Source organism: Heterodontus francisci, chromosome 26, assembly GCF_036365525.1.
Source record: "Heterodontus francisci isolate sHetFra1 chromosome 26, sHetFra1.hap1, whole genome shotgun sequence".
Taxonomy (NCBI): domain Eukaryota; kingdom Metazoa; phylum Chordata; class Chondrichthyes; order Heterodontiformes; family Heterodontidae; genus Heterodontus; species Heterodontus francisci.
In genome coordinates, this window is record NC_090396.1 from 18,035,273 (window position 1) to 18,052,348 (window position 17,076).

At 44.2% G+C, this 17,076-nt stretch overlaps 1 protein-coding gene across 1 annotated transcript in view; it reads left to right on the forward strand.

Annotated features, from left to right (window-relative positions):
• The window catches only part of pkd1b (polycystic kidney disease 1b), a 208,320-nt gene that overhangs the window by 117,657 nt on the left and 73,587 nt on the right, over positions 1-17,076 (forward strand). Inside the window, exons 22-23 of the mRNA XM_068058630.1 lie at positions 55-222; positions 16,834-16,977. Of these exons, the coding sequence (XP_067914731.1) occupies positions 55-222; positions 16,834-16,977 (312 nt within the window). The remainder of the gene's footprint in view (positions 1-54; positions 223-16,833; positions 16,978-17,076) is intronic.

Sequence of the window (17,076 nt, forward strand, 5' to 3'; positions counted from 1 at the left end):
TGTCCTCAGGTCATCACGGGTACTATAGAAATGCAATTTCTTTCTTTCCTGCAGGTACAACAGCCCATGTGGGCATCAGTCTGTACGGATTGAATAAAAGCGGCTCCCGCCACTTGGACAAGGAAGGAGCATTCCAGAGGAACAGTCTGGACATTTTTCAGGTTGAGACAGATGCCAACCTGGGTGAGATCTGGAAAATCCGAATCTGGCACGATAACACTGGTAGGTGTGATGGAACAAATTGGAGAACTGACTGGGCGAGGGAGAGGTGAAGCAGTGACCCCTGACCTACTCAGTTCTGTATCCACTTGTAGGAGCTTCATGAATTGGGAATAATTACACACTGGAGCCATTGGGAATGAGTTGGGCATCCATGCAGACAGATCGGATCATTGCATAAGTCGGACCTTTAGACTGACCCCGTATGTCACATCTGACAGACCATCACTGATGGTGTCCCCTGGATCGTGTGGCAGACTGACCCCATTGTGCATCAGGTCACAGAGGCAGGGGTGTAGACTGACTGGCAGGTCATCCAGTGCTTCTGACCTGAGAATATTCTTTTCTGATTGTTGGTCAGCTTTCAATTCTAACAATGGGTTTACACCCCAAAAATTGACCTGTTCCTTTCTTCTAGATGCTGACTGAGCTGCTATGTATTTTTGTACCATTTTCTATTTCTGGTGTAGTTTTATTGAGTTTTTCTTTTAATCCATCTTGTGTGATGAGCCAGCTGGGCTCCTGACATGTCATCACAGTTGTCCCTGATTAACTAAACCAGTGGCTTTCAAACTGGGATTGGCAGACCCCCCCCAGAGGTCTGAGGGATATTCCAGGGGGTCTGTAAAATGATCTCTCTAGCGGGGGAGAGAGGGAAGAAAACACAAGGGGAACAGGGAAGGAAGAACAAAAAGGCCAGCTGCCCGCTTTGTATAAATTAACGATAGTTAGTGTTAGAGTCTCACATTTACGTTTAGCGGGAGGAGAGGTGGGTGGCCAGCTACTGCTGTGATACTTGGGCACATTCAATTTGGATCAATGCAGGGAACAAGCGCCATTTTAATACTGTCTAAGCTGCTGAGTATTTCCATAATTTATTGTTTGTAATAATCTCTCGTTGGTTTGATTCTTGTAATCGTGGAAAAGCTGTCAGTTTGATTTACTTACATCTTCCACCATGTTGCAATAATGTAAATTCCTTGCGTGATTAAATAACACTGAGAAACTGGGCTGGGTTTGCACCGGTCCGTAAAATATTCCCGAGAATGTCACGTTCAAGTGAGTACTCTGTGATAGAATTGGAGGAAGGTAACTTGTATGTTTATTGGAAGTGTTTCTTTAGTTAAAACAGTAACCTGCTTTGAACCTGCTAAACATCTAAATAAGGTGTGACTGCTGTCCATATTGATTGGAGCAATAGCTGATTGTATTGGATGTGTTCTGTGATCTGATTGGGTATGTATGTCATTAACAGACAATCTTTAACCACATTAAAAGCAGTTCCGTTAGCATTCACTAGAATGTTAGTGCAGTTACACTTATTTTTTATACCTGGTTTGTCTGGTCTGCCTCATCACTGTTTACACCAGTAAAATAATCCTCAAATTACTCTAAGTAATTAGCTGCTTTCTTAAAAGCATTATTCAATAATGTATATAGGCAGCACTTTTGTACTATGAGTATTATTTAGTATTCTAGTTTAGATTGGGGGTCCATCATTACTAAACCATTTGAAAAGGGGTCCTTCAACCAAAAGCGTTTGAGAACCACTGAACTAAACAAACTAAACCCCAGTGTTTTGAGACCAGCAGGGACTGGGGACCCAGCAGTCTGTGAAAAGTCTATGTTTGTCTTTGTGAACCTAACAATACAGGTGGGCAGGAGAGCTGAACTGCCTTTAGTTGATGCGGCTAAATTGGCATCGAGATAAAGGTGCTGGCCATCCTGATAGATGAGGCACTTGATCACACTTACAGATTATTCTGTTCACAATCGCTGCAATTGATGGCATGTAACTGAGGGTCATTTCCAGACTTTTCTATCTGGGTATGGCACCATTCACCGCAAGTGGACACCAGAAATTCGGGAACAATTTTCCAACAGTTTGCAGCTGTGAAGTTTTGGTACACAATGGTAGCAATGACATCGCAAGGGCAGGTATTGAGGTGCTGAGGTCAGATTTTCAGGAGCAAGGGCGGAAGTTAAAAAGTAGGACCTTGAGCATAGTAATCTCTGGATTACTCCCAGTGCCACGCGCTAGCGATAGTAGAAATAGGAAGATAGAGAGGATCAAAGTGTGGGTTAAGGCAGGTGCAGGAGGAAGGGCTTCAGATTCTTGGGGCATTGGGAGTAGTTCTGGGGCTGGAGGCAACTATTCAAAAGGGACGGGTTGCACCTCATCAGGACTGGGACAAATGTCCTTGCGGGAAGGGTCACTAGTACGATTGGGGAGAGTTTAAACTAAATTGGCAGGGGACTGGGCACCAGCACATAGAAGTAGAAAAGAGGAATAAAGTGCATAAAGGAGTGTATCATGACCTCAGTGAGACTGTTAACTTTAAAACGTGAGATATGAACTCCCCAGACCAAATTAAGGAATTACCCGAGAAGATTTCACATTTTAAGACTTATTATAACAACTAAACTGAAAATCACCATTAATTAAACAGTACTTTGTACTCCAAATTGCAGAGAAAGGTATTTTTTTCTTTCACTTAGTAAAAAAACACTTGAAAATTCCACATCACATTTATACATTATATAATCCTCATTGAAGTGATATCCATGCATAAAAGTCTCAAACTCTTCCCAGTTGCAATGGGTTGGACCTCCCAGCCCTCTCAAAGTCAATGTCCTCTCCGCTCACTTCTTCTGAGCACTTTCAACCCAAACATCTGTAAATAAGTCGATTTCTGGTGATCCTGTTGGACTTTTCTTGTCTGCAAACTTCAGCTTTCAAATTGGGTTCAAGTCTTCGCAATCTTTCGCTGTGTTAGTGTTCAGAGCACAGGTGTTTCCTCTCTCTCTCTGTCCTGAGGCTGCCACCACTGGTCTTTGTTTTCTAATATGCAGAGCCCAGATGTCTGGCCATAGCAGAGTCATCGGGCTTTCCTTTGTTTCCAGTTGTTAGAAATTGCAACTTGTTTTTACATTTTCAGAACCACTGGCTCTGTTTACAATCTGGAAGTCTGAGGGGTGGGGGGGGGGGGGGAGCGCGGGGAGGGTGAAACCCATTGGTCTTCAAGTGTTACAACCTTGCCTTCTGCTTTTCAAGAAGGTCTTTGATCTGAGTTCTTTGTTGTCCTGGTAACCAAGATCCCTGTTTTGTCATTAAGCCGAGTTAATGTGAAGTTGTATGTCTTCTTTGACTCCATCTTTACACTACATTAACAATCACAGTTTTTGAAACATAATCATGCTACAAAGTCCAGTGTTCGTAACAACCCCCCCCCCCCTAAAAATAGAAAGAGTATACCTTAGAATTGATTTTTCTACAACATTATCAATATATGCCACTGTAAATATTTCCATCCTTTACACTTTACACAGGTAGAAATAATATCTTTATAACTCTAATTTTCCTCCATTATACCCGTTCTTTAAATTTTGGATGGAACATCAGCAATTACATTGCTTTTTCCTGTAACATGCACAGTCTTTAGAGTAAATGGTTGTAACATTAAACTCCACTGAAATAACCTGGCATTCTTAATCTTAAACTTCTCTAAAAACCTAAATGGATTATAGTCAGTTTAAGCAGTTAGTTCCCCTCGGCCATTATTGATGTATACTTCAAAATGTTGAAGAGCCAATATGAGACCTAAAGCCACCTTTCCAATAGTAGACTACTTCTTTTGGTACATGTTGAGTTTTCTGCAGAAATAACTGGTCTTTTGATACCAGCATCATCATCCAGTAGTAACACTGCTCTTACTCCTACATCACTGGCATCAATAGCTGCTTTAGAGGACTTGCTAAAATTGGGTGCTGCTAAAACAGGTTCATTTATTAAAATGGCATTTAATTTTTCAAATGCCATTTTACAGGATTCTGTCCACTGGACGTACATGCCATTTTTTTATTTACAAGCCCAGTGCCAGGGTTCGGGACATCTGCTCAAGGCTGGAGAGGAACTTACAGTGGGAGGGGCAGGATCCAGTCATCATGGTCCATGTAGGTACCAACGACATAGGCAGGACAAGGAAAGAGGATCTGCATAGTCAGTATGAGGAACTAGGCACCAAATTAAGAAGCAGAACCTCGAAGGTAATAATCTCTGGATTATTACCTGAGCCATGTGCAAGTTGGCATAGGGCAAATAAGATTAGAGAAATTAATGCGTGGCTTGAAAACTGGTGTGGTAGAAGTGAGTTCCGGTTTGTGGGGCACTGGCAGCAGTACTGGGGAAAGTGGTGGTTGTACCATTGGAACGGTCCACACCTGAACCATGCTGGGGCTGGTGTTCTAGCGAGCCGCATAACTAAGGAAGTAGAGAGGGTTTTAAACTGAATAGTGGGGGCAAGGGATCAAATTTGGGAAGATATGGTAATTCAAGGAGTAGACACCAGGCAAGAGAGAATAGTATTAATATGGGAAATGATAAACAAACTGTGACAGGAAAGGACAGAACGTACAAATCTAAGAGTAACTCAACAGATAAGGCGAAAGGTTACAAAAATAGTAAAAGGACAAAACTAAAGGCTCTGTATCTCAATGCATGTAGCATTCAAAACAAAACAGATGAACTGAGAGCACAAATAGAAATAAATAAGTACGATCTGATAGCGATTACAGAGACATGGCTGCAGGATGACATAGATTGGGACCTGAATATTGAAGGGTATATGGCATTTAGGGAGGGCAGGAAACTAGGAAAAGGTGAAGGGGTAGCTCTGTTAATTAATGATGGTATTAGCGCAATAGAGAGGGATGACCTAAGTTCAGGAGACCAGGATGTAGAAGCAGTTTGGGTAGAGATGAGAAATCCTAAAGGCAAGAAGTCACTTGTGGGAGTGGTGTACAGGCCACTTAACATTAACCACACTGTGGGACAGGGTATAAAAGAAAAAATAACGGCAGCTTGTCAGAAAGGTACAGCGATAATTATGGGGGATTTTAACCTACATATAGACTGGAAAAATCAGATTGGCAGAGGTAGCCTAGATGAGGAGCACATAGAATGTTTTCGGGATAATTTCTTGGAACAATATGTTCTGGAGCCAACCTGGTATTGCGCAATGAGATAGGATTAATTAATGACCTCATAGTTAAGGCACCCCTAGGTAGCAGCAATCATAATATGATTGAATTTTACATTCAGTTTGAGGGAGAGAAGAGTGGGTCCAAGACTAGTATTTTAAACTTAAATAAGGGCAGTTATGAGGGCATGAAAGCAGAGCTAGCTAAAGTGAACTGGCAAATCAGGTTAAAGGATAGGTCAATAGAGATGCAGTGGCAGACATTTAAGGGGATATTTCAGATTACAAAGAAGATACATTTCAATGAGAAAGAAAAATTCGAAGGGTGGGAACAGTTATAGATAGTATCTAACTTAAAGAAAAACCCTATATTTGCGCAAAGATGGGAGGCAGGTCAGAAGATTGGACAGAATATAAAAAACAGCAAAGAATGTCTAAAAGATTGATAAGGAAGGTAAAATTAGAGTATGAGAGAAAGCTAGCTAGAAATATAAAGACAGATAGTAAGAGTTTCTATAGATATTTAAAAAAGAAAAGAGTTAACAAAGTGAGCATTGGTCCTATAGAAAGTGAGTCTGGGGAATTAATAATGGATAATAAGGAGATGGCAGATGAATTGAAAAGATATTTTGCATCGGTCTTCACTATAGAGGATACAAGTAACATCCCAGTATTAGCTGTAAGACAGGAAATGGAAGGGAGGGAGGAACTCAAGAAAATTACAGTCACCAAAATTACATTGCTTTTTTCTGTAACATTAACAATCTTTAGGGTAATTTTTTTTGTGTTGGGGACTGGAAAGTCTATTATTGCCTGAACCTTAGCTTCTCTGGGCAACACTTGACCTTGACCCATGACATGCCCCAAATAGGTGATCTTAGGCTTGGCAGACTTGCTCTTTGCTAAGTTTATTACCAAATTGGCTTTCTCTAACTTGTTGAACAGAGCCTTTAAGTGTGCAGTATGATCCTCCCAAGTGTCACTGTATCACAATAGATCATCAATGTATGCAACACAATTGCTTAGTCCAGCAATCACCTGGTTAGCCAATCTTTGAAATGTGGCAGGTGCATTTTTTATTCCAAACGGCATGACCTTACACTGAAATAGGTCATCAAAGGTCACGAAGGCAGAAATATCTTTAGCTTGGTCAATCAAGGGGATTTGCCAATATCCATTCAGCAAGTCAATCTTACCAATAACAACTGAATTCCCCGCTCTTGCAATACAATCCTTACGTTTTGGGATTGGATAAAGAGTCTGTTTTAGTTGCTGCATTGACTTTCCAATAATCAATACAAAATCTTTTGGAACTGTCTGGCCTTGGTACCATCACATCTGGAGAACTCTAGTCACTTTGACTGGGTTCAATTATATCGTTCTTTAGCATATATTGAACCTCCTCTCTGAGCTGAGCCAATTTATCAAAATGGAGTCAATGAGAGTTCTGTTTAATGGGTGTAGTTGTCCCTACATCAACCCCATGAATAGCCAGAGGATTCTGACCTAGCCTATCTGCACATACCGCTTTAAACTCTTTTAACAGCTCAGCTATGTCCCTTTTATATAGTTCAGATAGTGTAGAACTGTATCTAAACTTTCTAATATTTCTGTGTATGCCAGTTTCACCGCAGGGGATTCAATCCGAGAGTTCTCAGTCTCTGCCTCTTCGTTCAGTTCATTAAAAGTCACACTATTCTTCTCTTCTGTCATTTGACATACATTTACTGGCTGATAAGGTTCATGGTCATAGTATATTTCCAACATATTCACGTGACACATACTTTGACTTTTCCATCTGTTTGGGGTACTAACCAAATAGCTGATCTCACCTAGTTTCCTCTTAATGAAGTAAGGTCCACTGAACCTAGCTTTCAATGGTTTCCCAGGCAAAGGCAACAAAACTAGCACCTTGTCTCCAGGCTGAAAACTACATGCCTTAGCTGTTCTATCCGCTTGGGTTTTTCATCTTTTGTTGAAAATCTCGAGATGCTCTCTGGCCATCTCACAAGCTTTTGAGAGTCTCTCTCAAAACACTGAAACATAATCTAAGAGGGTAGTTTCCTCTTCCTGTGCTAAAGATTTCTCATTAATGAACTTAAGGGGACCTCTAACCTCCTGTCCACAGACTAATTCAAATAGACTGAAGCCAGTAGACACATTTGGTGTGTCCTGGTGGCAAATAATAAAGTTATATCTCCTTATCCCAATCATGGGGATACTCAAAACAATAAGCCTTTATTATACTTTTTACGGTTTGGTGATATCTTTCCAAAACACATTGTGACTGTAGGTGATAAACAATTTAAGCTGTTTCACTCCCAAATTACACATGACCTCTTGAAATACCCCTGATATGAAATTTGACCCTGATCCGACTGAGTTTATTTTGGCAATCCATATTGAGAGAAAAACTGAATCAACCCCTCATCACAACTTTTGATATGATCTTTTTCAAAGGTATTGCCTCCAGAAACCGAGTAGATAAATCCATGATGGTTAGGAGAAACTTGTGACCTGGCTTAGTTGTCGGTAAGAGTCTGACACAATCCAAAAGAATCTTACTAAACAGTTTGTCAAAAGCAGGTATTGGTATATAATGGGGCTGGCTTAATTGAAGGCTGTGGCTTTCCAGCTACCTGACATGTATGGCAAGTTCTGCAAAATTCAGCCACATCTCTGTGCAGCTTCGGCCAGTATAAATGCATCATTACCCTAGCCTGAGTCTTTCGAGTACCCACAGGTCCTGCCATCGGAACCTCATAGGCAATTCTCAAAATTTCACTGCTGTACCCAGGGGAACAAAAATCCGATGAACGATAGCCCACTCCTCATCAGCAGGCCTCTGCGGAGGTCACCACTTTCTCATTAGAATGTTATTCTTAAGATAATAGCACTCAGGGACCTTTTCAGCTTCTGCCTCAGAACATGCTGTCTGCTATATTTTCTTTAAATCGGGGTCTTCCTGTTGTGCCTCAAAGATGATTTGCTAAACAATTCACTTTTGCAATTCATGGAGCCTTTCTCACCAACATCCCCATCCATATCCTTGAAAAATGTTTCAGCCAACCAAACACCTGAATTGTCCTCCACAGCAATTGAGTCTTTCTCATCTTGGTTAATCTTATGAGCCTGGGATCTTGTCACGACACAATCTGGTAATATTCCAGGACATTATTCCTGCAAAACCTCAGTTTCAATAACCTCAACTGGCTTTTCTGAAACTATTGGGCATGCCAATACTTTATCCCCAGCTAAGTCATTCCCTAACAACAAAACTCCTTCAATATGCAAATCACAGACAATTCCCACTGTTGCCAGACCAGTGACTAAATCACATTGCAAATTAACATTATGCAACAGAACGGATAACTACCCCCGCTCAATGCCATACACTATGACTTTGCTTGAGGGAAAATTCATATCTTTTGCTACCATTGTAGGCCTGAGGCCTGCAGTCACTACTTTTTGTACTTTTATGTTTTTGCAGGGACTCTCACGTCCTACACCATTAATGACTGGGTTGCTCCTGTATCTTTAAGCAGCACAATCCATTTTCCTGCCTCACCTGATGGATATGGGGAGACCTTTACCCTTGAACACCAAACTTCTATTACTTTCAGGGACCTGATCTAATTCAGCAGCACCAGGAGAGAACATCTCTGCTCACTATTCAGAATCGCCAAAGCCACTGGCTTATCAGCAGTGCCTCCTATTGGGGCATCCTTTACAGGACGGGCTTTCGGTGATTCTGTTACAGCGACCAGTTTTCATTTTAACTTGCAGCATTCTGATTTTATATTCCTGATTTTATAACAAACATAGTTTGTTGGTCCTTTTGACTCAACTCTAATCTCCTGACTATCGTTTTTAATACACTGAGGAGATGGCAGTGTAGTGGCGAAGTCACTGCACTAGTAGTCCAGAGGCCCAGACAAATCCCTCGGGGCATGGGTTCAAATCCACTACAACAGATTTAAATTCAATTACTGAAGTATTTTTTAAAAATCTGGAATTAAATGTTAGTCTCAGTAATGATGCCATGAAACTACCATTGATTATCGGAAAAACCTATTGGGTTCACTCATGTCCTTTAAGGAAGGAAATCTGCTGCCCTTACCTGGTCTGGCCTACATTTGACTCCAGACCCACAGCAATGTGGTTGACTCTTAACTGTTTTCTGAAATAGCCTAGCAAGCCACTCAGGGGTAATTAGTGATGGGCAACAGGCCCACATCCCATGAAATATTTTTACAAATTGCCTGTATCCTCTCCTTTACCCTTTCTCTCGCTAAAACCAAATCTCTTTTCATTGTCAACCTTCAACTTCTCTGAAAACTTCCAAACTGGGGCCTGTACCTACTGCTTTTGTGGGCCAATTTGTAATCATCTGCCATTGCTGCAGCACCCCTTATTTTGCCAACTTTATGTTCTTCCAGGTGGAACCTTACTTCAGGAGGACACTATTTTTAAATTCTTCCATTAGCATTACTTCCCTAAGGTTTTCAAAGTCTTTTTCAACCTTCATTGACCTGTACCATTGATCATACACCATTTCCTCTTACTACCCACTTACTATTTACAAGCCAGTAGACAATTTTTGGGTTCCCTTTTATACTGACTGCCATTCTACTCCATATTCTCTCTTTGACAGTCTAATTTTCCTCTTCACTTCCCCACTCAACTTATTGTATATGGCCTGGTTCTTGCTTGAAGAATTCACCTGACGTGCATCAAACACTTTTTTTTAATTTCATCATAATGTATATCTCCCTCGTCATTCAGGAAGCCCTGTTTTTGGTTCCCCTACCTTCTTCCCTTGTTAGAATGCTTCAGGTACAGGCTTGATACATCTCCTCCTTAAAGATAACCCATTACAGTTTTTCCTGTCAGTCTTTGGTTACATTTTACCCTGCCTAGATCCCTTCTCATTGCATTGAATTTAGCCCTCTTCCAATCTTGCTGTTCTACCTTATATTGTTCCTTGCTTTTCGGCAATTCGAGTCAAAACCTTATACGATGATTACTCTTACCCCAGTGCTCCCCTACAGACACTTGGTCCACTTGGCCCACCTCATTTCCCAGCACCAGGTCCAGCAATGCCTCCTTTCTATTTGGGCCAAGAACATATTGATCAAGGAAGTTCTCCTGAACATATTTCAGAAATTCCTCCCCCTCCTTTCCCTTTGCTCTAACATTATCCCATTCGATATTTGGGTAATTAAAGTCCCCCAATATCACCACTCTATAGTTCTTGCACATCTCTGTTATTTCCCTGCAGATTTGCTCCTCTATCTCTCTATTTGGAGGCCTATGGAATACTCCTAGTAGCATAATCATACCATTCATGCTTCGCAACTTTACATATAGAAAAAGAGAAATACTCACCGAACAATCACCTAGCCGCTTTCCAGTGATATCTCACTTTTATTTTGAATATGGTGGTACCGCTTTAAACCCTCCCCAGAGCTCTTTTATCCTCCACCAGTCTCGCTGTACTCTTGCTGTCCAGGCCACTCTTTTATCCTCTCCACCACTCTCACTGTGCTCTCACTCTCAGTGCAGATCTTTTATCCTCTTGGGCTTCATAAATAGAGGCATTGAGTTCAAAAGCAGGGAAGTTATGCTGAACCTTAATAAGGCTCTGATTAGGCCACAACTGGAGTATTGCGTCCAGTTCTGGTCACCGCATTTTAGGAAGGATCTGAGAGTCCTTGAGAGGGTGCAGAGGAGATTTAGCAGATACTTGATGAGATTATTTTTAATATATTCATTCATGGGATGTGGGCATGCTGGCTAGGCCAGCATTTATTGCCCATCCCTAATTGCCCTTGAGAAGGTGGTGGTGAGCTGCCTTCTTGAACCGCTGCAGTCCATATGAGGTAGGTACACCCACAGTGCTGTTAGGAAGGGAGTTCCGGGATTTTGACCCAGTGACAGTGAAGGAACGGCGATATAGTTCCAAGTCAGGATGGTGCGTGACTTGGACGGGAACTTGCAGGTGCTGGTGTTCCCATGCATTTGCTGCCCTTGTCCTTCTAGTTGGTAGAGGTCACGGGTTTGGAAGGTGCTGTCTAAGGAGCCTTGGTGCATTGCTGCAGTGCATCTTATAGATGGTACACACTGCTGCCACTGTATGTTGGTGGTGGAGGGATTGAATGTTTGTGGATGAGGTTCCAATCAAGCGGGCTGCTTTGTCCTGGACGGTGTTGAGCTTCTTGTGAGTTGTTGGAGCTGCACCCATCCAGGAAAGTGGAGAGTATTCCATCACACTCCTGACTTGTGCCTTGTAGATGGTGGACAGGCTTTGGGAAGTCAGGAGGTGAGTTACTCGCTGCAGGATTCCTAGCCTCTGATCTGCTCTTGTAGCCACAGTATTTATATGGCTACTCCAGTTCAGTTTCTGGTCAATGGTAACTCCTAGGATGTTGATAGTGGGGGATTCAGCGATGGTAATGCTGTTGAATGTCAAGGGGAGATGGTTAGATTCTCTCTTGTTGGAGATGGTCATTGGCTCGAATGTTACTTGCCACTTATCAGCCCAAACCTGGATATTGTCCATATCTAGCGGCATTTCTACAAGGACTGCTTCAGTATCTGAGGAGTCACGAATAGTGCTGAACATTGTGCAATCATCAGCGAAAATCCCCACTTCTAACCTTATGATCGAAGGAAGGTCATTGATGAAGCAGTTGAAGATGGTTGGGCCTAGGACACTACCCTGAGGAACTCCTGCAGTGATGTCCTGGAGCTGAGATGATTGACCTCCAACAACCACAACCATCTTCCTTTGTGCTAGGTATGACTCCAACCAGCGGAGACTTTTCCCCTGATTCCTATTGCCTTCAGTTTTGCTCAGGTTCCTTGATGCCGTTCTCAGTCAAATGCTGCCTTGATGTCAAGGGCAGTCACTCTCACCTCACCTCTTGAGTCAGCTCTTTTGTCCACGTTTGAACCAAGGCTGTAATGAGGTCAGGAGCTGAGTGGCCCTGGCGGAACCCAAACTGAGCGTCACTGAACAGGTTATTGCTAAGCAAGTGCCACTTGATGGCACTGTTGATGACACCTTCCATCACTTTACTGACTACTGAGAGTAGACTGATGGTAATAGGCCGGGTTGGATTTATCCTGCTTTTTGTGGACAGGACATACCTGGGCAATTTTCCATATTGCCGGATAGATGCCAGTGTTGTAGCTGGAACAGCTTGGCTAGGGGCGCGGCAAGTTCTGGAGCACAGGTCTTCAATACTATTGCCGGAATATTGTCTGGGCCCATAGCCTTTGCAGTATCCGGTGCCTTCAGTTGTTTCTTGATATCACGTGGATTGAATCGAAGTGGCTGAAGTCTGGCACATGTGATGCTGGGGACTTCAGGTGGGGGCCAAGATGGATCATCAAGAAGATTGTTGCAAATGCTTCAGCCTTATCTTTCGCACTGATGTGCTGGGCTCCCCCATCATTGAGGATGGGGATATTTGTAGAGCCACCTCCTCCAGTTAGTTGTTTAATTGTCCACCATCATTCACGGCTGGATGTGACAGGACTGCAGAGCTTGGATCTGATCCGTTGGTTATGGGATGGCTTAGCTCTGTCTATCGCATGCTGCTTACTCAGTTTGATATGCAAGTAGTCCTATGTTGTATCTTGACCAGGTTGACACCTCATTTTGAGGTATGCCTGGTGCTGCTCCTAGCATTCTTCATTTTACTAAGGTTGATCCCCCGGCTCAATGGTAATGGTAGAGTGGCGGATATGCCGGGCTATGAGGTTGCAGATTGTAGTTGAGTGCAATTCTGCTGCTGCTGATATCCCACAGTGCCTCATGGATGCCCAGTTTTTCATTGCTAGATCTGTTTGAAAACTATCCCATTTAGCATGGTGGTAGTGCCACACAACCCGATGGAGGATATCCTCTATGTGAAGACGGGATTTTGTCTCCACATGGACTGTGCGGTGGTCACTCCTACCAATACTGTTATGGACAGATTCATCTGCGACAGGCAGATTGGTGAGAACGAGGTCAAGTATATTTTCCCTCTGACCCCACCCCTTCTGATCTGACCCCTTGCCGTGTATTCACTATACCCTCTGACCTCCCCCTCTCTGATGCTGAACGTTCTGTACTCAGCAAAGGTCTCAGTTTTATCCCCTTACGCCCCCACCTCAATGAATTTCGCGCTCGGCATGACGTTGAGCTCTTCTTCCTTCGCCTCCGCCTCCGGGCTCACTTCTTCGACCAGGAGTCCTCCCCCCGACCAGCAGACCCATTCACCCGCCTCCAGCATTCTCCCTCTATCTGGACCCCTCCCCCTGGCCTCTTACCCGCTCTTGATCTCTTCATTGAAAACTGTCGGCGAGACATTGGTCGTCTCAATTTCTCTGCCCCCTTCACTCACTCTAACCTGTCCCCCTCTGAACTTGAGGCACTCCGTTCTCTCAGGTCTAACCCCGACATGGTCATCAAACCTGCAGACAAGGGTGGTGCTGTTGTTGTATGGCGTACCGACCTCTACCTTGCAGAAGCTCAACGCCAACTCACAGACACCTCTTCCTACCTCCCTCTGGACCATGACCCCACCACCGAACATCAAGCCACCGTCCAAAGGACTGTCACTGACCTCATCTCCTCTGGAGATCTTCCCCCTACAGCTTCCAACCTCATAGTCCCACAACCCCGGACAGCTCGCTTCTACCTCCTTCCCAAAATCCACAAACGGGACTGTCCCGGCAGACCCATTGTGTCAGCCTGCTCCTGCCCCACTGAACTTATTTCTTCCTATCCAGACTCTATCTTTTCTCCGCTGATCCAGTCTCTTCCCACTTACACCCATGACTCTTCTGACGCCCTACGTCATTTTGACAATTTCCAGTTTCCTGGTCCCAACCACCTCCTCTTCACTATGGACGTCCAATCGCTCTACACCTCCATCCCCCACCAGGATGGTTTGAGGGCTCTCCGCTTCTTCCTGGAACAGAAGCCCAACCAGTCCCCATCCACCACCACCCTCCTCTGCCTGGCTGAACTTGTTCTCACAACTTCTCCTTCAACTCCATGCACTTCCTTCAAGTAAAAGGTGTCGCTATGGGTACCCGCATGGGTCCTAGTTATGCCTGTCTTTTTGTGGGATATGTCGAGCATTCTTTGTTCCAGTCCTACTCAGGCCCCCTCCCCCAACTCTTTTTCCGGTACATTGATGACTGTATCGGTGCCGTTTCCTGCTCCCGCCCCGAACTAGAAAACTTTATCAACTTTGCTTCCAATTTCCACCCTTCTCTCACCTTTACATGGTCCATCTCTGACACTTCCCTTCCCTTCCTCGACTTCTCTGTCTCCATCTCTGGGGATAGGTTGTCTACCAATATCCATTATAAGCCCACTGACTCCCACAGCTACCTCGACTACACTTCTTCACACCCTACCTCCTGTAAGGACTCCATTCCATTCTCCCAGTTTCTCCGTCTCCGACGTATCTGCTCTGATGATGCTACCTTCCATGACGGTGCTTCTGATATGACCTCCTTTTTCCTCAACCGAGGATTTCCCCCCACTGTGGTTAACAGGGCCCTCAACCGTGTCCGACCCATTCCCCGCACCTCTACCCTCACCCCTTCCCCTCCCTCCCAGAACCGTGACAGGGTTCCCCTTGTCCTCACTTTTCATCCCACCAGCCTCCATATCCAAAGGATCATCCTCCGCCATTTTCGCCACCTCCAGCGTGATGCCACTACCAGTCGCATCTTCCCCTCCCTTCCCCTGTCAGCATTCCGAAGGGATCGTTCCCTCCGCGACACCCTGGTCCACTCCTCCATTACCCTCACCACCTCGTCCCCGTCCCAGGGCACCCTCCCCTGCAATCGCAGGAGGTGTAATACCTGCCCATTTACCTCCTCTCTCCTCACTATCCCAGGCCCCAAACACTCCTTTCAGGTGAAGCAGCGATTTACTTGTACTTCTTTCAATGTAGTATACTGTATTCGCTGCTCACAGTGTGGTCTCCTCTACATTGGGGAGACCAAGCGCAGACTGGGTGACCGCTTTGCGGAACATCTCCGCTCAGTCTGCAAGCAGGACCCTGAGCTTCCGGTTGCTTGCTATTTCAACACTCCCCCCTGCTCTCATGCTCACATCTCTGTCCTGGGATTGCTGCAGTGTTCCAGTGAACATCAACGCAAACTCGAAGAACAGCATCTCATCTACCGATTAGGCACACTACAGCCTGCCGGACTGAACATTGAGTTCAATAATTTCAGAGCATGACAGCCCCCCATTTTACTTTCATTTTTAGTTATTTTTTCTTCCTTTTTTTTACATTCATTTTTACATTTTTTACAATCTTTTTTTGCATTTATTTCATTTCATCTTAGTTTGTTCAGTTTGCTTACCCACTGTTTTTTTCAGGTTGTTTTTTTTCAGGTTTGCACTTGCTGCTGTTCAATATTCAGTGTATTCACACCTAATCTGTACTAATGCTTTGTCTTTCAACACACCATTAACATACTGTTTGCCTTTGCTCCGTGACCTTTTGGTCAGCTATGTGGCCTGGTCCAATCTGCACCTTCTCCTTTGTTATCTCTTGCCCCACCCCCACCTCACTTGTTTATAATCTGTGACTTTTCTAATATTTGTCAGTTCCGAAGAAGGGTCACTGACCCAAAACGTTAACTCTGCTTCTCTTTCCACAGATGCTGCCAGACCTGCTGAGTGATTCCAGCACTTCTTGTTTTTATTTCAGATTTCCAGCATCCGCAGTATTTTGCTTTTCTGTTATTATGTTGTATATTTTCCCTCCAGTTGATTCCCTCACCATGTGCTGCAGACCCAGTCTGGCAGCTATGTCCTTTAGGACTCGGCCAGCTTGGTGAGTAGTAGTGCTACCAAGCCATTGCGCTATGCTGAGTGTCCAAGGGGCTCGTGTCTAAAAGTGGGGAACTCTGCCAGGGGCTAGTGTGTGAAAGGGGGGAAATCTGCACGGGGCTAGTGTGTGAAAGGGGGGAAATCTGAAAGGGGCTAGTGTGTGAAAGGGGGGAAATCTGCAAGGGGCTAGTGTGTGAAAGAGAGGAAATCTGCAAGGGGCTCGTGTGTGAATGCGGAGAACTCTGCAAGGGGCTAGTGTGTGAAAGGGGGGAGTAAATGCAGGACTGGAAGGCTTTTAAAAATGGCGCCAGCAACTGCTCCAACATCTGATGACGCCATGGCCACTAGCTGTGTAACTGCTGCCATTTTGCATCTTGGCGCGGGATCATAAAGTTCAGCCCTAAAGATTTTGAGCAAGAGATGCAGGGGGCATGTGAGGATGAATTTCCTTTTACACAGCAAGTTGTAATGATCTGGAACTCGCTGCCTACAAGGGTGGTGGAAGTGGAGACGATGAATGATTTCAAAAGGAAATTGGATGAGCACTTGAGGGAAATAAACTTGCAGGGCTACAGGGAGAGAGCGGGAAAATGGGACTGATTTGATTGCTGTAAAGAGAGCTGGCATGGACTCGATAGACTGAATGGCCTCTTTCTCTACCATAATTACTTTATGACTTGATGACTAAGATTTCAAGGTGAACCCTCGTGTGCAAAATGGTTTGTTTACTTGCACAATTAGTTGAACAGACTCCTCCTTTAATGTTGGTGTTCCCTGCAGGGCTGAACCCGTCCTGGCACCTGGAGCACGTGGCAGTTTGGGATAAGCAGACGGACAATATGTACTACTTCCTGGCTCAGGACTGGCTGTCAGTGGAGAATGAAAGGAATGAGGGGATGGTGGAGAAGGATGTTTTAGCAGCATGTAAGTACGGTCACTCCAGCAGCTCGAGTGGATACCAGTTGAGGGCACTTGCTATTGGGGCACTGGGTCTTGGGATAGTCTTGAGATAAACCCTATTAC